At 42.2% G+C, this 21,219-nt stretch overlaps 1 protein-coding gene across 3 annotated transcripts; it reads left to right on the top strand.

Moving 5' to 3' along the window:
- The first annotated feature begins 460 nt into the window (after nucleotides 1-460).
- LOC135915396 (uncharacterized) lies at nucleotides 461-20,411 on the top strand. 3 transcript variants are annotated; one of them, XM_065448633.1, is made up of 14 exons: nucleotides 642-737; nucleotides 821-860; nucleotides 1,122-1,193; nucleotides 1,350-1,498; nucleotides 2,901-3,053; nucleotides 4,203-6,752; nucleotides 8,099-8,223; nucleotides 10,088-10,261; nucleotides 12,529-12,594; nucleotides 13,944-14,035; nucleotides 14,643-14,716; nucleotides 14,897-15,128; nucleotides 18,796-18,898; nucleotides 19,872-20,411. In XM_065448633.1, exons 5-14 carry the CDS (start codon nucleotides 2,904-2,906, stop codon nucleotides 20,110-20,112), a joined length of 3,807 nt encoding a protein of 1,268 aa, XP_065304705.1. In that variant the 5' UTR covers nucleotides 642-737; nucleotides 821-860; nucleotides 1,122-1,193; nucleotides 1,350-1,498; nucleotides 2,901-2,903; the 3' UTR covers nucleotides 20,113-20,411. The 3 variants fall into 3 exon arrangements, with proteins under 3 accessions (XP_065304547.1, XP_065304623.1, XP_065304705.1); XM_065448551.1 differs by lacking the exon at nucleotides 1,122-1,193 and having other exon boundaries at nucleotides 638-737; XM_065448475.1 differs by lacking the exons at nucleotides 1,122-1,193; nucleotides 1,350-1,498 and having other exon boundaries at nucleotides 461-737.
- The last annotated feature ends 808 nt before the right edge of the window (nucleotides 20,412-21,219 follow it).

Below are 21,219 nucleotides of genomic sequence, written 5' to 3'. Positions count from 1 at the left end.
TATTCTGCTGCCGCTTCGTACCAGTGGTGGAGTGTACGAGGATACACGCCCTTTGTTCGAGCGGTAACCGCTTCGACACAACGGCACAAAGCAGCTCCTTCAGCTCCTCTCCTTGCACTGTCTCTACGGCATTTTTTCACCGCCGCCGCATAGTTCTTATAATGACAGGCACACGAACACAGCAGCGACGCACTCACCCTTTGACAACACCAAGAACAAACATGCAACGCTGTAATAACACTGAAAACGCCAACATAGATACCGACGCAACAGCTGCGAAACTGATATGCGAAGCAGACGACACGCGCAGTCTGCACCCACCCGTGTGGCAGCGACCTTTGTCGGCCACCGCGGGCATTCATTGCAGGCGGCGCCACGCTCCTCCATTGAAAAGAGCGGATGCACGGCATACTAGCCAGTATATTTTAGGCACTATAGCGTCACTCATCATCAAGCCAGATCCAATCCAATCTGAGGTCGTAGCGCTCGGATTCGAATCGGAGTAACAGACGTAGCAACTTCTGGTTTGAACTGCATTGCGGTGCGCGAGCAAGAGCGATGTGTAAACAGTGTGAGCGTTTAAATTCGTGAACAATGAAGCTCCTGAAAACATATGGCAGGAGGTACAAATCGAGTTTCCTCGAAGCTTCCAATACCAAACGCGTCTGGAGCCCCGAGGTGGTTTTGCTTGAAACGCCGCCGAGAAATCAGTCGGAAATTCTTTTCGACAGCCTATGGTAGGTACATGAACTTTATAAACACGGCATCAATTGCTTCCCAGAGAAGCTTGTTTTATTCATGCCTTCACTTTCTTCACCAGCAACCCTACGGCGAAGGTAAAGCGTGCTCCAAGAGGGAAGGTAAGTTCGAAGATTTCTCACTTTTGTTTGCGCGGAAACTCGTGCATATGACGGTCCAGCAGCTTCTACAAACGAAATGTCTATCGTTCTGTCCAAACGGAGCGATAACAAATGCTAAAGTTTCCGCCAGACGCAAGAGTTCTGCAGGTAGCGTTCCGTCCAGAAGTAATCCAAACGCCAGTGTACCGTTCTTTCCAGATGATTCATGAATGTAGCGTTCCGTTTGGACGCCTCTTCTTTCTTTTGCGCTTCTTTACTCAGGTTCCTGAGGTCTACAGACCTTCATAATAGACCGTAAGAGCGCCGCTTGCTCCCGGCTCTATAGCGTACGCGGTAGGTTTGTGCTGGTCCCGCTTTCTCTTTCTCTCTTCCGCGCTTTCTCTTTCTATACTCCTACCCCTTCCCCCGCTCAGGGTAGTCAACCAGAACTACCTCTGGTTAACATATGTGCCTTTCTGTCTCTCTCTCTCTCTCTCTCTGCTGTGCTAGAGTTCCTCTCAGCAGGAAGGAATTTACGTTTACTGTGCGATTTGGCCCCATGAAATCATTCAGCATGAGAAAATTAAAATGATAGCAGCAAAGGAAGGCCTGAAGATTATAATAAAGCGGGCAGCACAGTAACTCCAGGACACTCAAGGGTAAGTGGGGTTCAAAAATGGCACAGGTCACTGAGGCCTCTGCGTGCCATGGTTGTACCAGATCAACTGTCCGCAGTCAACTTTGTATGCGAACACCCCTGGCACACTGTGGTCTCTGCGGCCACAACCCACAGATCAGTCTGTGTTCCAGCTATGTCACTGTTTCTCCTTTGCTATTCTGGAGGCACGTCCAAAGTATACTCGATATGTATGCGCAGGAAGAACATAGCAGCTCCTGACTTCAATTACTTGTCTGAACAGAACTGTACCAGCAGTTATCGTTCCAGCTGGACAAAATGCCAAACACACACTAAAACAAAATAATGCTTCTGAAATTTGTTGGTCATAACGTGCTGCTAACCATTGTAGTGGCAACAATTGCATTGAAGGCACAAAGACATGTATGGCGCAGTATTGGTCTACACAGTCTTTTAAAGTGAAACATGCTCTTTCGCATATTTTTGTGGCAGATGCTCTGGTATCAGAGATTGAACTTTCATGCAAAGGGTGTGCGTTCTCGCTCAACCGAGTTGCGGGGCAAATTCGTTATGGGACATGAATTGTTACAGCACTTATTAAAAAAGCACGAAGTGATGCACTGTCCGAAGTGGTACCAAATTTAATGACGTTTCGGCTCCCACGTGGGAGCTTTGTCCAGAATCAAGCACGTGCTGTCCACATATACTACTGCTACAGATATGCTGGTTAATGGTTCTGTTCTCTAAGGTATTATGCATTGAAACAACACACACTACCTAAATATCTTCACTGTATCAAATGTTGGCCTTCAAGTGCATGATTCCTTTAATAAAGCAAATAGCTTCCTAGAAGTGTTCAGCTATTCATAACATTCGTAATCATCGTCTGTGGTTTCAGCATAGTTCTTTTTTTTTTGCATTTATATCCTTTTCTCATTTTTGAAAAGTTTGAAACTGATCTAAAGGTCAAGAAAGTGGTCTTCTTTAGCACATCTCTCATTTCAGTGATTCTTGAAACAATGCATGCCTAATGTGTAGTAATCATGTCTGTAAAGGCACCTTGCTCTGAAGCATTTCACAGTTGACAGCAGAACCAGAACACATAATGCAAGCGAAACAAGCAAAATTGGAGACACACCATCAGATTCATGATGACATTTTGGAGTGCTTATTGTGAAGCAACTGTCATGCTAGAATGCGGCAGCACGAACATTTCCAAGCCTGGGCTTTATACTGGGCAAAACTTGGTGTTTAACACTCAAACGAGCGTCTCTCAGCATTTGAAGGGCCGTTGGATTTTTTTTCGCTGCCTAGCGACTAGTATTGGCGACACTTTTAGCATAATTGAAAGAGTCGCAAGGTCCTGTGACCTGTGCAAGTTGTCTGTACTCATTTGTGAAATCACTTCTGGTTTTACATTGTAGGTAATGTATGGGAATGTAACTAACCTGTTCAACATCAGCTCCGAGCGATCTGATAATGAGCGTCGAAAGAAGTCCAGACCTCCCTGCGGACGTACCGACGACCGAGCCTGCAGGAAGTGCTCACAACAGAACTGCAATGCCCATAGGAAACGGGTGAGTAGTGTGCAAAATTTTATATAACTGCATTGCCTTATATTGCCGACGTTCTCTGGATGTAACTGTCAGGATGCACTGGGGATGATAGATGTGGTGAGGACGTATGGCACAAGCAGCTAGTTAATGACAGGCATGCCATGTGTTGACAGCAGCAGCAATGCAACGATTCCTTGTACCGTTCACCAGCTGTTAATCATCCTGCAAGCTGATGCCAGTTATTGGGGGACGTTGGCACGACCGAAATAATGTTCACACCTCGTGTCGCTTGGTTGGTTGAGAGACTATGTTTTTGTTTTGTCTGCTGAATGTGACATCAGGAGCTCATACGCTGCGGCACAGAAGTAGCATCTCCAGAGGCAGTGCTTCTTGTAGCTGGACATCATGGGAAATCATGGGGAAAAATTAATTTCTGGAAGACTGGACGCAAGAAGCTTGAGTATCATCTTTCATCTGCTGGGGATATTTACGTTAAGGGTAATCCTAGGGGCAGAGAGGGAGAAAAACCATGAGCTTGCTGAAAAGCCAGCTCTGTATTAAAGCACACCATGAGGAAAAGCTGCATGTTAAAGACAAGAAAGCCCTAACCTCAATGAGAACTGTTAGAGCTGAAGGTGACTTAAGTGATGAAACATAGTTAAATAGGTGCATGTAAGGATGGGACAAAGGTAGAATGCACGGAAGACAATTGCTAAAAGGACTCCAAAGGATTAACAAACAAGGGGATTGAAAGGACAGGGCCCACTGTACTAGAAAGGATCACAATTAGGCCAACTAGCCCATCTAAGTCTCTTAATCATGACTTAAGTGGTTCCACTGAGCACAAGGAAGTGTAATCAAGTCCGGACCATGGTGGTTGCATCCCAATATGAGGGGAATGTAAAACTGCTTGTTTACTCCTGTTTATGTGAACGCTGAAAAATTCCAGGTGCTCAGATCCCAGTGTGTGCACTCGGTGTCCTTTAAAGTCCACTTGATGTGTGTAAACTTACTGTTAGAATAGAAAGAAAAAAAGTCAATCAATCAGTCTAGTCTGCAGCGTCCAGTATGACTTCCCTCATAGCCCGCAGTGCAGTTTTGTGACATTAAACCCCATTGACACAAGTTGTTTTAATTTCACTGTTAATTTCTGATTTCATCCTTTCACAGCCTGCAGCCCAGCAGAATGTTGTGTCACAGAGCCTGGCCGTCAGGAAAGCCAGACCAAGGCGGCAGAATGTCAAGAGACTTCCAACAAAGCTGTCACTTAAGAACAAGAAGCCACAGACACAGCAGTTGCCACCAACTTCTATAAGGAAAGGGGATTTTCAAAAGAGCAAGCTGACTGCGATAAGCCACAGCTCCACTAGTTCCACATCATCATGTGAGATACCTAGGCGTCATCTCAAGGATGATGAGTCATTCTCATTATACTTCAGCAGGGTAAAGCTTCCTGGCAGTCCAGTAAACCCCACAAGCTCAACACCAAAAAAAGATATAAGACGGAATGATAGGACCTACACAGATTGCATCGAGCTATCTAGTTTAAGTCACATGAATAGCATTGATATCAGCAGCCCTCGCTTTATGGAAAATGACAGCTCTATTGCATATGAAGGAAACAAAAGGCCTAGACAGGAACGAACCCACACTGCTGATGGTTTGGTTCCCTCATTTCTCATCCCAGGAGATCACAGCAACTGGATTACTATAAGGAAGAAGAGAAATAGAACAAAGTGCAAGCGCGATGATGGAATAAATAGAAGTAGAGTCAAAATGAGCTTTACAAGTGGAGACGCTTCGAATTCAGTGTGGGATACACCTATGGCAGAAGAATGGTCACCACTCCTGGTCAGCACACCAGTGTCTGACGGCCAAGTCAACAGAGTTGAAGCAAGAAAGGCGTGGTTTCTCAACTGCGCAATGCAGACACCACGTGTTGCACCATCCACCATCTGTAACAACTCTGTCTTAGTACAAAACTCTGCCATTTTGGAGAAACAAGTCCAGGGAACTGGGTCACGTAACGTAAAGGGTAGCCTGAAGCGAAAGCTAGCCAGTGCAGTGCAGTTTCAAGCTCCCTCAAATAAAAACAACAGTGGCTTGTTTTGGGAAAATGTTCCAGACAGCGACGTGAAAGCCAGAAGCTCATTGAGAGACAGTAGCAGGCACATGAGTCCTTCGACCAGCCACTGCAGGTCTGATTTAGAATGCAGCATTGTGCCTCTGTCACATGATAAGAGTTCTGTTGAGCTTTCTGTAACTCAACAGGAAAAAGCTCAGATGGAAGATTTTTATGTTGAGGTTGCAGACCTTCAAGGAGGAGCCTTAAGCAAACCAGATGCAACTTTCGCTGTATATTCTGCAAAGTCTGACGTTTTAGACTCGCAAGGGAGTGGAAACCTGTGTGACACTGAGAAAAGCAAGAGTCGCCTATTTATCGAGCCAGAGGCTTCACATCAAATACTAGGAAACAATTCACAGCTGTTCGTATTTCAGAAAGATCTGCGTGTCAAGCTTGTTGACAGTATGAAAACATCAAATGCTGATAAGTGCTTGCGGCGTTCATCTTTGTTGGTTGCTCAAAGTGACAGTGAAGAGGTATTCTTGTCAGAGGAAGATGTCCTACAGGAAACATTCCAGCTTAAGGAGCTGTGTGTTGTTCCCACAGACCTAAAACATCAAGAAACAAGGTTGAACAAAAATGCACACGATTGCTCACCACACACATCTTTATTGGGTGATGAAAATGATGCTGAACAGTCACTCTCATCAAGGGAGTTTGCCACGTGTAAAAAGTTCCAAATGAAATGTGTGAGAGGTCGGAGTAAAATGCGAAGCAAAAGAAAAGCCTGTCCAGTCAATAGTGACATATGTGGTGCATCCTTAGCACGTGAGTCACAGTCCACTCACGCTAATGAAAATATGCAATCATGCTTGTCAAAGGAGCGTGCTCTGTGGGAAAAGTTCCAGCTGAAAGATCTGCGCATTGTTCTGACAGATCTGAAAGACCAATGTACAATACAGCCCAAAAATGAAGTCCAGGCACACAACACCAGCTCGTGTGGAGAGTTGCTCACACATGAGTCACATTGTGCAACTTTCGCTGATGCGGAAAGGTTGAACAGACGCCAGGAGCGTGCTCTGTGGGAAAAGTTCCAGCTGAAAGATCTGCGCATTGTTCTGACAGATCTGAGAGACCAATGTGCAATACAGCCCAAAAATGAAGTCCAGGCAGACGACACCAGCTCGTGTGGAGAGTCGCTCACACTTGAGCCACATTGTGCAACTTTTGCTGATGCGGAAAGGTTGAACAGATGCCAGGAGCGTGCTCTGTGGGAAAAGTTCCAGCTGAAAGATCTGCGCATTGTTCTGACAGATCTGAGAGACCAATGTGCAATACAGCCCAAAAATGAAGTCCAGGCTTCCAAGCACAAAACTGACTCTGAGCAACCTTTAGCACCATGCTTACGCATGTGCAATGAGCTTAAAATGCTCAAGGAGACCAAGGTTGTTCTTAAAGGACTCGACACTCAGCGCCAGCTCATGCAACCCCCTCTTCCAGCTACACTGAAGAAGAGACTTGCACCACGTTTGAGTTGCTCAAATAATCGACGGTCAGACTGTGCGCCAGAAGAGTGCATCATTGGTGCTAACTGCAACTCTTCAAAAAATAAGAGTGCTTGTAAAAACAACTGGTCTGCCTGCCCGAGACGACAGGTCAGTATTGCATGACAGATAACAGTTGGAACTTAATGGCGTGATAATCAGACTTGCAGTCAGTAATTACTTAAGGAAAGGCTTGGTGCTAGAAAGTGGACTTATTAAGCATTAATAAAAGTTTAAGAAAATGTGGAGGACACATCAATATCAGTTGTATGCCTCTAGACAAATTATTTTATTTCATCTTAACCTTTGAAACAGTTAACAGTTCATGCAATTCATGCGATTACGCTTGCATATGTCCCATCAATCCAAATTAAACGATGGATTGTAATATTTGGGTCTTGTATTGTCTCAGGGGGCCACAGTGTATGCTGCTGTTTATTTCTGTGGGTTACACTGCTATTCACAATGAAAATCGATCATTAGATGACACCATCACCTCTTCTTCCTCTAGCTTAACTATAGAACCTTGTTTCTTCAGTAGCCTTCCAGAATAGATTGTATCTGAGTAACACAGCATAAAACTTGTGTATAGCTTCTTTGGCATGGGAAGGATGGTTTTTCAAGTGTGGCCTTTAGCAAAAAAAGTGCACTATTTAAAAAAAAATGCTTTTCGCATGCATGCAAGCACATCTGCCAAATTAAATCGGATCACACTTGAGCAACTTCACCTTTCTGTAGCGTACCCTCTGGTGCATCTCATAGTTGCTATTGCAGAACAGTTGTTTGGAAATCTTGTACTAGCAGCATCAGATTCGAAATGATATGGTGACCTCTTCTAACATTCTTGCAAAAAAAAAGGAATACAGGAGCGTTCAGGGTACACCGATGTTTCTCTATTCCTTTATCTCGGAGCATCATGAAGCAGCATGGCATCTCGGTCGAAACTTAAATATCACTTATGGCATAAACCTCTTCTGCCAGCCACTGCACAGTTCTCGCCGCACTGTAAGTATTTGTTGAATTTGAGAGGTATTGAGGCAGGCTTTCTAACTGCAATAGATGCACGGCACTAGCGTCATTTTTCACATTGCAAGCACGGATTAAAAATTGTCAGTTCTGTTACGACAGCATCGGTGATACCAGCCAGTGAACATGATTTACTGGTTTTCCATAGCACTAATGCATGTAGTTAAATTGCTTAATAATCTTGACCCATAAAGTCACATGGAACTACAAAAGCCTAGAAATGCAGTTTCTTGGACAAACATTTTTTCCACACCTCAGAAAAAGCTATAAAGTATTTCAGGAGGGGCCTGTAGTATTTGTTTTAATTACTTTTAAATAGCTGTGGCCCTTGTTTTCTTGCATGCATATAACTTTGTTAAAGATCTGGTAAATGATAACACTTTTATGTGGACATTGCTTTATTCAAAACTTCAAAATTGTATCAATTTCAGGCAAGACTCACCATGGCTCGCAAAAGTGCGGTTCCTTCACGAGTGCCACTGGATGCCAATCAAATGCTACTCGATATGTGCCGTCAGAGCAAAGCCTTGACCTTCAAGCAAGCTCTTGGTGCCAGGTGCATTGAGTTCCTTGATTTCTAATTGTTGCTTGCTCTGTTCTACACGCAACTTCCAACTACAATTAACCTCAATTTATCCCAAAAGAATTTCTCATTCCTCTAAATAGCTTTCATAGAACACGATGTATTAATATTTTTTCACTCTAGTAAAGCAGCTCTTTCTGCCAGTTTCAATTTAATGTTTTCCCGCACTGCTTGAGCATGCACTTCGGTAACCTCACTGAGAATCCACGCGGGAGCTGCAAGTGCAATGTACTGCCATTCTAGTTGACAATCCAGCATATTGTTGGTTCCTGTGCTGGGCTGATTCAGTTTGTGTTCTTTAGATTGCTCAGAAACGTGTAATAAGTAAGGTGCAAAATCTCCTAATTGAACTGAATATGAATATTGCAGAAGAATGACCTTCGAATATCAAATTGAATATTCATAGTGGTATTTCTAAACCAAATAAAATATAAATGTTACGTCAAGTCCATTTGATGAAGAGCTTTGTTTACATAATCCAATACATATAACGTCATTGACAATTACACGTCCGGTCAACTAAGAAGCTTATAAATGAAAAATGGCTTAGAGGTGTTTTTATCTGGTGCACCGCAACGATGACAGTAATGAAACAGACAAGCAACACGTCACCAGATGCATGTCACCAGATACACAGAGACTTGTGATCATTAAAGGAGGTGTGATGCTACAGTACTGCAAATTCTTCCCATTGACCTGTTGAGACTGGCTAAGCAATAAATTGTCTTGCATCTTTCACGACTAGAAATTCATATACATGTAGGCTGTCTATAGGCAAGGAATCTTTATTCAATGACTCGAAATTATTGAACAGAAGTCATTCGCTCCACGAGTTCAGTAAAAAAAAAAAAAAGGTTCCTTTATGCAACTACCACCGCTCGCCGACAGCAATTCATTGGGAACAGTCATTTCTTGCATGAGTCTTTTTTCATGTAGACTCAAACAAGTGCTGTTATCTCGTATATTGGAACAAAAATGAATATTTGACATTTTTGAACAGTGATTCCTCATACCGAATACATACTGAAGAGACCTGCTCATTCAGTTCAAAATTTCAAATATTCGCTTACCTCCAAGTAAAGAGAAAACAGATGTGAAATATTGTGACCTGATGGTTGAAGTGAAGTGCAGCCTGTTTGCTTGATTGACAGTCATGGCTGGCCGATGATGAATCATTGGAGTTCAGTGTAAGCACAGAAAAATGAGTCTTGCTTAAATTTTTAAAATTTCTTATGCATGGAGACATATGAACGCCTATCACGACCTTTGACCATGATAAAAACAAGCAAAAGGTCAGATGAGTTAAAGTTGACTGTATTTACTGTGACTGTATTGTTTTGAATGTATACCGTATTTCTGTGTGCAAAGCCCACCTGTGCATGCACTTGTACCACCAATTACAACCCTCATGAGAGGAAGAAAAAAAAAGATACAACAATGTTCTCATTTTTGTAAAAGCGGTCGGGACAGTTGTGAGCATAAAGCAAAAGTTCAGACATAGCCTTGTTTTGTAAGCCCAGTCACTACTGCTTTCACTGTTTCACAAATGTGAAAATTTTTGTCTTAGACATACAGCTCTGTTGTTAAGCTGTATGTGAAGACAAAATTCATGTATAACCCACTTCCTCACTGCTCTCTTAAAGAACTACCCACTCGGCTTTTACTATAATGCTCAAAAGCTGCCTGATTGAAGGCAATTTTCATCACAATGTTCTGATATAGTTTCCAAGTAAAGATGTTCAAGTACCAGGGAGAAGTTATATAACAGTTAAACATGCAGTAATTCATGCATTGGTGGCAAAAATGTGCAATATTTAAACATTATTTCTTCCTTCAGTGCTTTCAAGCAGTGCCTGAAAATTGGCGAGGGCACATATGGAGAAGTATTCCGAATTGGACATGGATCAAAAGCGTCTGCCATCAAGATTGTGCCCATTGAGGGTTCCTTCCCTGTGAATGGAGAAAATCAGAAAACTGCTGCACAGATTCTTCCAGAAGCCATCATTTGTCAGTATGTACCTGCATACAGCAGACATTGTCAGCTCCTCACTGGAAGCTTACCATTATCACTGAAAAGGAAGGTGTACGATCAGTGCATTTTACCAGTGCTGTCATATGGGGCAGAGACTTGGAGACTGACAAAAAAGCTTGCGAACAAGTTAAGGACCGTGCAAAGAGCGATGGAACGAAGATTGCTAGGCATAATGTTACAATAAGAGACAGAAAGAGAGCGGTTTGGATAGAGAGAGCAAACGAGTATAGACAATATTCTGATCGACATCAAGAGAAAAAAATGGAGCTGGGCAGGTCATGTAATACACTGGTTAGATAACCATTGGACCATTAGGGTTACAGAATGGGTTCCAAGAGAAGGGAAACGCAGTCGAGGATGGCAGAAGACTGGGTGGAGCTATGAAATTAGAAAATTCATGGGTGCTAGTTGAAATCGGTTGGCGCAGGACAGGGATAATTGGAGATCGCAGGGAGAGGCTTTCATCCTGCAGTAGACATAAAACAGGCTGCTGCCGCTGCTGCCGCTGCTGCTGCTGCTGCTGATGATGATGATGACCTACATACCATGGAATGACAGCATGTTGGCTTGCTGGATGACTTGCTTTTGTTGCTTTTATTGAGTCCGCATGCTTGATAACTTACTTTGAGGAGCGTGAATTTCTGTGCACACCGGTTGGTTAAACCACCGAAAGAAGATATGATGAATGCAGCTTTACTTGTTGAGTGCGTGTTGCTTAATTTTCGGTACCAGGCATCACAACTTGAAAGTGCTGTAGTTTGTATGTTGCAGGTGACATGTATACATTCCTGTTCAAGCTTTGCTGCAGTTAAAGTTGTGCTGATACAAAATGTTCCATCCCCCCCCCCCTTTTCTTTTTCTTACGTAGATAGCTGGTAACTCCAAAATGACAGTTCAAGCCCTAATTTTTTTGAGCAGGCAATAATTAGTGAATTGTACAATCCTTTAAAGTGAGGAATTTAAAATGTGCACCAAATGAGTGATGCCGGGTGTGTGAGAGAAGAGCTTCTGAAACGTCACGAAAAGTTACGCTTGTGGGCATGTGATATGTCACTGACACTTATTTCGGTGCAGTAATCGAAGGTGCTCTGTAATTGTCTTGCTGAAAGCATTAACATGATAAGATAATGGGGGAGAGAAGGTCAGAAGGGCATTGTGCATTTTCGAGTACTGACAGCAGAGATTTCTTGTCAAATATGTGGGAGTAGCAGGCCAAAGGAACTTCTCAGGGCAACCTCTCCTTTTTGCCGTTAACGTTTCCCTCTCTCTCCTGTCAAATATGGAAAAGCACAGAATAAATGGCCGATGTGATGCGCCAAGCTTTTGGTGGCATGGCCATGTTGTCGGTTGCAATCACTGAACCTGGCCTGAGTGCGAGTGACTTGTGATACCTCACACATTGTTGCTAATGTAAAAGAAATGTTCGTCTGTGCTGGGAAGCCATTCTGCTTCTGGGACGCATTTTGAACTGGTCACATCAAAAAAGTATATAATAAATTTGTTGCACATTTGTTGAATTCTAGAACTATGCTGTCAATTTGAAAATTTTAAACTATCTGCAATTAGTTTGTTTTTTTTCATTGTGTCAGTACCCGTTTATAACTTCCTATTTCTTTTAAAATGGTCTCTACAGACACATTCGCGTTTGTCATCACTTGAAATCCACGGTTGAACAACAACATAGCCACTGTTCTCACCTCTTAAGTCATATCATTAAAGCGTCTGTGCGCGTGGCATCAAATGATGGTTGCGCACCTGTTGGAATTAACCACTCACTGTGCGCTTTGTTTAGCCTCCAAGAAAGGTCAGGTTGCTGTACTTGTCGTTCTTTATACTGGCCATACTGTCTGGCTGCAAAATCTTTAAACGTGCTCACGCCACCTTGTGCTGCTTGCATTGAGCCCATCTGTCATTGACCAGGAAACCCTGAGGCTCTTACATGGAATATTCACCGTTGCTCCTCTTGCATGGTTTCAGTGTTGCTGTACAGCCAGCTACAAAAGTTTATGGGACACAGGTTCCATGACAAATGTGAATTTCAGCTGTATGAATGCAGAGTGCTTCTATAGATTGAAACTGGACTTGAAGCTAAGTGCCCAGGCTTCCTGCGTCTCATAACTTTTGTGGCTGAGTGTGAATCTTGTGAAAGAAATGTCTAAGAGCATAAGTACTGTCACATTTGGCATTTAGCTTGAATATGTTGTGAGGTGAAGCATCATTGTCATTCCTTTTCCTTTTTTTTGCAGGGAGTTGAGTGCTCTTTCCCAGAAGGGACGAAACACTATCTGCCCAAATTTTATTGAAGTGAAAAGGTAATTGAAGTCACACTCATACACACATGCAGCTTTTTCTGTGCTTCTAGTTGATATCTACTGGCATTCAATTGAGTATCCCTTTCTTTTTATACCCACGTTGACGAAAGTGGGTAAGGTAGATAGATTTGAAGGAAATAGAATGTTTGCCATGCAAAAGGTTTCTGGCGCTCCTCCGTAGCCAGTATAGGAAATGTGGGAGCTTAATAAATTCAAGAAAGTGTGGTACACTACTGCCAGCAGAAGTCTATGGTCTGCAGGAGTTGCGAGTTTGTTGCCCGGTTGCATAACCTGAGGTTGAGAGGCACATTTCTCCGGTCACACAAGTGCACACTGCACCAGTAAATTCCAGGATGCATGCAAGTACTTCAGTTGGCAGTAGTACACACTGAATCTGCCATGTGTGCAGCACGTCAAGCAAGTTGCCTGACCTGCTTCATCTTAATCTTTTCTGTATAGCAACAAGTAACCATTTCCCAGAAAGTTCTAAGAAATGAGGCATGTAGACAGACACTTTTTCCAATAAAAGCATTCAAGCAGCCCCCCCAAAAATATACACAATGCCAGTGCAGCTACCTTGTGCCAAAAACTGCAACTAGAAGCAAACTGATAGGTATGCTCGTCATCAGTTCACATTGCCAGCTATTTATTTCTCATGACAGCTACAGCCTCATACATTACAGTAGTGAAAATACTCATCAATAGTAGAAGGGTTAAATAAAGCTAAAAAACAACCTGAACAAAGAGGGCTACCACGTTATTGCAGCAGCTTTCTTGTCATGTTCCTTTTCCATTTATTTTTTTTCCGTTCCAACTTGTATCCTAAAAACTAGCACACATATATTGTGAAATGTGCTCTGCTGGAGATGATGAATAACCCGCCGTGGTGGTGTAGTGGCCATGGCATTGTGCTGCTAAGCCCAAGGGCACTGGATCAAATCCTGGCCGTGGTGGCCGCATTTTAATGGAGGCGAAATACAATAACACCTGTGTACTGTGCATTGAGTGCACGTTAAAGAACCCCAGGTGGTTAAAATTAATCTGAAGTCCCCACTACGACATGCCTCATAATAATATTGTGGTTTTGGAACATAAAACCCCAGAATTTAAATTAGACAATAAATATTAAGTTAATGTCTAGATACCGCAAGTCCCATGCTACTAAAAATACGGATGAATGTGGTATCAGTGCGATTTGGTCTCTGGCAGAGAGCTCTGCGTCTGCAGCACATTTAGCAACTGGTTACGCTGCCTGCAACACAGTGTGTAGAAAGTCATTGAAGAGCATCTATTCTTTCTGATTGTGAGTCAATTTATGCAAGGAGAGTTTTATTATGTTACTCTTACAGGTTATACTACATTCAAGACAGGTACCACCCAGCCCTCCTGAAGCAGTGGGATGCATTTGATTCCAAAAGGACAAGTGAAAACGATAGGCCAGGTAAGGCACTCGAGCACTGGTGAACACTTATATATACAAGTCTTTGTGTGTGATTTATACAAATCAATATTCATGCATTTCTGTAATTCCTCTCTTTATGTTCTTGTCTTAAAGAAACCTGTTGTGTGCTTAAAAGGACACCAAAAATTATTTTGGCTATTTCTCTCTCTCTCTCTCTCTCTCTGGTTTTAGTGTAGGTGTCTTGCCAAGTAGGACACAGTAGTTTATCATGCCTTAAATCAGAAGTTATCATGTGTTAAATGTGAAGTGTTACATGTGCTTCTCACTACAAACACCCCTTCATGGCATTCACATTTGCATAGAGAGACCAACCATCTCTGTATTGAGTGTGTGGTGGAAGCCATATTGGGTATAAGTATGCTCAAATGTGAAGCAGCGACGACCATTCACTACATTCAAGACATAAAGAAGTCAACTTAATTCATTCTTGTGCACTGCTTCAATGCAAGCAATGTCATCACATGCACGACATCTCTTCATAATGTAAATGGTACCTACATTAGTGTAACATCATGTAATGTCAACGCATCTACCATAAGAACACGTGGCAATGTATTTTCTTTGTTTTTGTTTTTTCTTATTGCAGACTGCTTCAAGGCAGACCAGAAGTTTATCATGTTTCAGTTTGCAGATGGCGGAACATCCTTAGAAGATTATGAGGTCAGTCATTTCACTAATATATTGCTGCTGTACCCTGAAGCAGCAGATGAGTATAATACTTTTAGGCATTTTCAGCCATAGAAGCATTTCTAAATGGAATCAGATTATTTTTCCTTCATGCAAGTAATTCAGGTCATAAAGTGTTTTTTGGTAGCAGCTGTTGTGTCATTCTCTTCGCAGATAAACTCTGCAACAGAAGCCAGGAGCATTTTCCTCCAAGTTGCTTGCGCATTGGCCGTCGCCGAAACTGCTCTAGAGTTTGAGCACCGTGACCTCCACTGGGGAAACATTTTGGTGGCGCCAACGGAGCAATGTCACATTCACTGCCATCTGCCTGAGGGTAGCTTCAGTCTCGAAACAAGTGGTGTTCTGGCCTCGGTGATTGACTACACATTGTCCAGGTTACGCAAAGGTAACCATGTAATGCATTTTAGTATTGCTTGCCACAGTGGATCAGTGGCTGCAGTGCTCTGCTGCTGGGTGTGAAGTTGTACTTCTGATTACAAGCTGTGGAATCAAACAATGGCCAATTGTTCCATTGGAATGGTAAAGGGACTAAATAAATAGACATAATCAGTTTTAAACTGATAATGCATTCTTTCAAAATTCTGTTTTAGTTTATTTCACTGCAATAGGTTCATTATTAAAAGATGAAATGAAGGTCAGAGTTTTATATTTATCAATTCATGGTGAAACCAGGCCCGGCGTTATATATGCGTCAGTGTGACGTTTCTTGTATTTGTGTGGTTGTGGCTCAATCGAATGTCATGAAACTTGCTTTGTGCAGTATTTGGCTCCCTTTGTTTTTGTCTGTTTGACCCACTTGACTGGGGAGGGTACTAAACAGGAAAATGTATGACCTGAAGTCACAAAACAATTTGGCAGACTCAAGTGTAGTTGACTTCTACGTAATGCAAAGCCTTGCACAATGAGCCGGTGGGCCCTGAGCAGCCCACGACACACATTGTTGTTTTTGCGGCTTCCGCCAACTTATGTGCTCCTTACATTCGGGCTGGGTCAGCAGCTTTTCTGGACAGGAACTTTAAGTGTGCCCACTCGGCAAGAATCATAGTGGCACGCATGTCGTGTTGGCGGGGCTTGAGCAGCCTAAGATGTGCTTTGTTGTTTTCCTATTGCGCAATGTTCTAAGAGGGCGTCGGGAAACCGAAACGAAATCGAGCTGGTGGGCGATGCCGGAATATGATGCTTACGGGAGTGAAACGTGACACTCACTCTGTGCTGCCTGCAACAGGAAAGACTGCATGATTTAGTTATTGTCTTAAAAGCGTACAGTACACTTCCAACAACACTATGCCACACTTGCTGTGAAACATATAGATAAACATGCTTATTGCAATAAAGTCAGCAGCGATAGCTGCGAATGCGACATGTGACAACGTGCAAAAAGATGTTGAGATTTGCTGGTACTGGAAGAAGAAACTAAGTGCGTGCTGGCACTTTTGCATGACACGGGCAGAATTACTGTGAAGAAGCTACCACGGGAGGCGCCTAGCGCTCTTGATCACATGTGCCTCGCACCTTTTCTTGTTCTCATGGGATCTAGCAGTCGGAAAACATATCATACGATCAAATTTTGGCAATGTACTGAATGTTGGTGCCTAAAGATAATGTTTTCCAAGATTGTATTAACATGTAAAAAAGACTAGTGGGTCATTTTTTGCATTCTTAATTGCAAGTGTTAGTGCCAGGCAACTGCAAGAAACAGGATCATATCAACAAGGTTCTACTGTGCCCATACACATATAAAGGAGTACACATTATATGCTTCACATGCATACTTGATACATACAAATCTACAGAGGAACCATAACACATTTGCTATGCATAAAGCTTCTAACAGTTTATTTGACAAGAGCGCTGAAATGCAGTAGTCACCGTAACTAGGTTATTTTGATGCAGAACACGTTACAAGCACTCTTGTGGTACAATAAAGTAAAAAAACAACTTGAGGAAATAAATATGGGAATTCCTGACAATAAAACAAAATGCAAATTTTCGCCAAACGCTGGCATTATTCACGCATAGTAGGTTGCTTTCTCAAATTTGGTGTATGCGAACAGCAGAGAAAGCTACAGTTGTTTTGTACTAGTTTGCTGATGACACTGTTGTCTTTTTTCTGGCAGTTCATGTAGTGGGAAAATAGTAAGGAAGTGCTCGATAATGAGTCAGTTCTTTATATCACACTAAGCTCAGCACAGGACTCTGCTTTAGTCAAATTTCTTTTTCTTCTTAAATTTAGGCTTACCGAAATTAATAGGATGCTATATTAAGTCAAGCTAAAGTGATAGTCTAAGGCATCAATATTGTTACGGAAGGATGAAAGAAGAGAGAGGAAGAAGAAGGGATCGGAGAAGCTGCGTGCTGCGTGTTGTTGGTGGCCAGCCATCTTAACTACTTTGACTCATCCTGTATATATATTGTAAATATAGTCCTATACTCGCAATGTCCCCGTAACATATTGGTGGAGGTGTGGTGGAGGTTCATATTGTGAAGAGAGCTTTAGTAATTGAGAAATTGAGGGAAGTACAGTGCATGATTTGAGACTACACCGGGACATTCAAGTACTAGCCCAACGATGCAGGCACTTCTCACTATAATTCTGTCACTAGTATTAACTACACATAATAAATAGATAATTACTTTATGAGGCAAAAGAAAAATGTCACTTCTCCAGTTCCATTCAATATTTAGAAAAAAGGATTAATTGACGTAACAATGCAGGTGGTCGAAAAGTTCCATTTTCGCTCAATTCCGCACCACCCGCACTTTTGTTATTGCATCATGCTGCGCTGGCTTTGCTGGCTGACAAAACTCGCATAAACTGCGAGTAGCAGAGAATGCTATGTCCATGTGACGTCGTGGGATGCCCGAACAGTCCGTGTCACTTGACCAAGAGCTTTGTCATGGCTCAGTTTCTCCGTGGCCACGCATTGGTGTTTTGTGCGAAAAACTGTAGCACCGTCTCTTAGGTGCTGTTTTACTCACCGATGGCAGTAAATGGTGGTGATGGCGTTTGCAACGTCATCACTCCCAGTTCAGGCGCAGGCGATTTTAATTGTGCTAAAGGTATGCACACCCTTGAAACGCAATTTTCTCTTGACCTAAGTGTCTTCTTGGCATGAAACAAGTGCTGCGAGGTTTCTGGAATGGTATTTGAACAGTTGACATTGACTTAATATTTGCCTTTAGTGTGTGTTTAAACAATAGCTAGAAAATTGCTAAGCACAAGTTCTGCAAACAGAATTGTAGCTACATCCTTGTGAAAGCTTAGTTTGTTTAACCCATTCTGTGGCCATGGACGAATTCAGCTTGTCAATGGTACTTTTGATTTTCATACGATTCTAATTTTTTCATACAGTGCAATTAAGCTCAATTCTTGCAAGGATGATTGATGTTTAGTAGATGTACACATGTAAAATATTGTCTACATATTTTTTTTAACAATTGTGAAGTGAAAGAAAGGCTATTTCGGTCAGAAATCATAATAGTGTGGCTTGGGAAAGTGCAAAGAATTGGAAATACCAAAACAACAACTGTGTATCCTTTCTTAGAATAATTTGCAAGCAGTTCATACATTTAAAGTATGGTTAGGTTACACATGGGAATATTGACAGTGTCACAATGGCTCAGATAGACATTTGAACTTCACAATACACGCAGCAATCAGCACCAGATTTGCAAATATTTTCCGACACATGTTTGGCACGCAAAAAGAAAATTGTTAAAACATTTACTGTTGTCTGGGAAATCCTACGAGTACTTAACAGCAGTTGCAAAGCCAATTCTATTGCTCCAAACATAAAACACTAGTTTGAAAGACCCATTTAACTCTGCCATTATCTTTAAACCTTGTTACCAATGTATTAGCTTTGCATGTGTGTGTTATTCATTCCTCAAAAAATTTCAGGATCATGATTTCTTAGGAAGCAACATCATGGTAATCCTTGAACACTTAACAGATTTTATATTTTTGTCTGCTTGTTCTGCGAAATATTTTGTGCTGTTCTCTTGGCAAGACTCCCAGGTTCTCATCAGACTTTTCTTTCCTCTGTGTCAAGATGGAGCAGTCATCTATACTGATGTGTCCCACGAGGATGAGCTTTTTGGTGGTGTTGGCGACTACCAGTTTGACATCTACAGGCGCATGAAAGAGCACAATCAGTGAGTCCATCACTCTGCCTGCTACTGATCATGCAAGGCACAACCAGCTGCACAATGATAGAAATGACAAATCAATCATTTACATCATGCAACTTTTATACCAATCCGTTAAGTGCACTCAGAGCTTTGAATTTAAACTCCGCGTGTGAACCCCTGCTGGGGGATATCTTAAGCATGGTAGTTTATAACAAATAAGGAAGAGCCATACGATTCTATTAGGTCCCCAGCCATGTTGAGATATCAGGGAATGAAACAGCAGATCGATGTGCATCCATGGCAGCGCACTAAGGCATAACTCGTGCAACATTTCAATACAAAGACAGTATCTGAGCGATTCATAAGGCCTTGGGATCAAAATGCCAACAAAAATGGAACTTTTGCGTAAATAACTTAGTTACATGTAACTAAACCCCTGCTCGCTGAGTGGAAATAACGCACTCACCAGCAGTGGTTCTATGAGGTGACCTTATTGAGGTCACCTCACAGGTCACCACTATGACCACTTGCCAGAAGTGAAGCACAACCTCTGAGATTAGGCAGCACCCGAAGCGCTCTGGGACTCGCATCATAGCCGCTAACCACCAGGGGCATGCATTGTCTGAATAGGTGCTGTTTGCAGGCTGCTAAAGATAAGAAAATTATGATTACCGGCCCTGCAGAGACTGTTTCAGTGATATATAGTACTACTCACTTATAACCAATTTAGCCAATTAAGGATGCGCATTTATTTTCACTTCTGTAATTGCGACAACTTTTTCTTCATCTGCAATGTGTGATGGCGACCGAAAATTTGACTGTCACTGTCACCAATTCCCAGCTTTCTTTGCTTTTGTTCGCACAGATCTGCACGATAATTGCTATTGTATAGAAAATGAATAAGCAGTGTACACTAGCGTAACATCTAATTTAGCTAATAGTTTCTTAGCATTGCCGCTGGTTTTCAAAGCAGTGTCTCGATTTTCACGACTTGCAGAAATGATTGGAAGAGCTACAAGCCATACACAAACGCACTTTGGCTCCACTACCTTTCCTGCAAGCTCCTCGAAAAGAGTTGTTACTCTAAAAGGAGTCGACAACAGAGCTCCGCAGCAGCCGAACTCAGAAAGTGGAGTGACAAGCTCATCCTTCAATGTTCATCAGCCAAGGACATTTTTCTTAAGTGCATCAGCACACAGTCTAAAAAGGAAAGAGCATGCTCTTGCGTTGGCCACTGATGAGTGGCCTATTCTCCAAAAATGTCACTGCATTGTCACTTCTCATCCCATCTGTTGTGTATTTAGCATTTCACAGATTCACTCTATGACATCATGGTTATGATTGAACACCACTGTGTGGTGGAACTGCTCTTTGTAAACATAGGTTCACTATGATGGCTTTACACAAGTGTCACAACATTTTTTGTTTCCATGCTTCACATGTAAATACTCATTTCCAGTCTCATTTTTGTTCACGACCAAGTGTGTCTGCATTTTATCAGTTTTAGAAATAAATATCACTGTAGTACTACAGTAAACTCCATTGTTGTTCTGTAAATATATATATACAGATAGACAAACAGACAGACAGACAGACAGACAAACAGATATGCATGCATACAAAGAAAAAGTGGGGAAGAGTAAAAGGTTATCAAAGCTTTTACAGTTCAGTACACTTATAACAATGATCACAATATGTACATTATATAGCCCGATTTTACAAACTCAATATACACTCCGCATATACAGCGAACTTTCACTTGAGTGAGCTTCAAGGGACCCAAGGAAATAGTTCACTTAACTGAAAGTTCACTAAACTGAATATTCACTAGCACATGGAACAGCATAGGGCACAGCAGACATCAAGTCAAAAGTGTGAAATGCAATTTATGGAGTTATGTACATTAATATATACAAAGTGCGTAATAGTTATGTTATATATCTATGAGCAAAACGTGAACAAGGTGAATGCAGGAGCTCCTGCATTCACCTTGTTCACGTTTTGCTCATCGTCTTGAATTGCCATCTCCCGCATTCCCCGTCTTTTCTCTGGTTATATATCTATATAATTTTTGTTTGTGCTAGTCCTCCCAAAGTGCTAGAAATAAGGCTATCCAGAGAGCCTATGTTATGCATTTCCTCTGGCACAGCTTGTTGTTGAGGCACGAAGCTTCGCAACTTTCCTAGGCATCCTACAGCCTCGGCTAGTATTGCAGGATTTAAATCTGCCTATGACGTTGTATCTTCCTTGTTGCACTATTTTTCTTCGGGACAAACTCTGGAAAGAACTTCCAGATCTGATAGTTCAGCACAGGTAACAAGCTCACTGTCACACTGTGCATAGCT

Source organism: Dermacentor albipictus, chromosome 1 (genome assembly GCF_038994185.2).
Source record: "Dermacentor albipictus isolate Rhodes 1998 colony chromosome 1, USDA_Dalb.pri_finalv2, whole genome shotgun sequence".
NCBI classification, from domain to species: domain Eukaryota; kingdom Metazoa; phylum Arthropoda; class Arachnida; order Ixodida; family Ixodidae; genus Dermacentor; species Dermacentor albipictus.
Note: the sequence above shows the minus strand (reverse complement) of the source record. Positions and strands in the feature narration are given on the sequence as shown.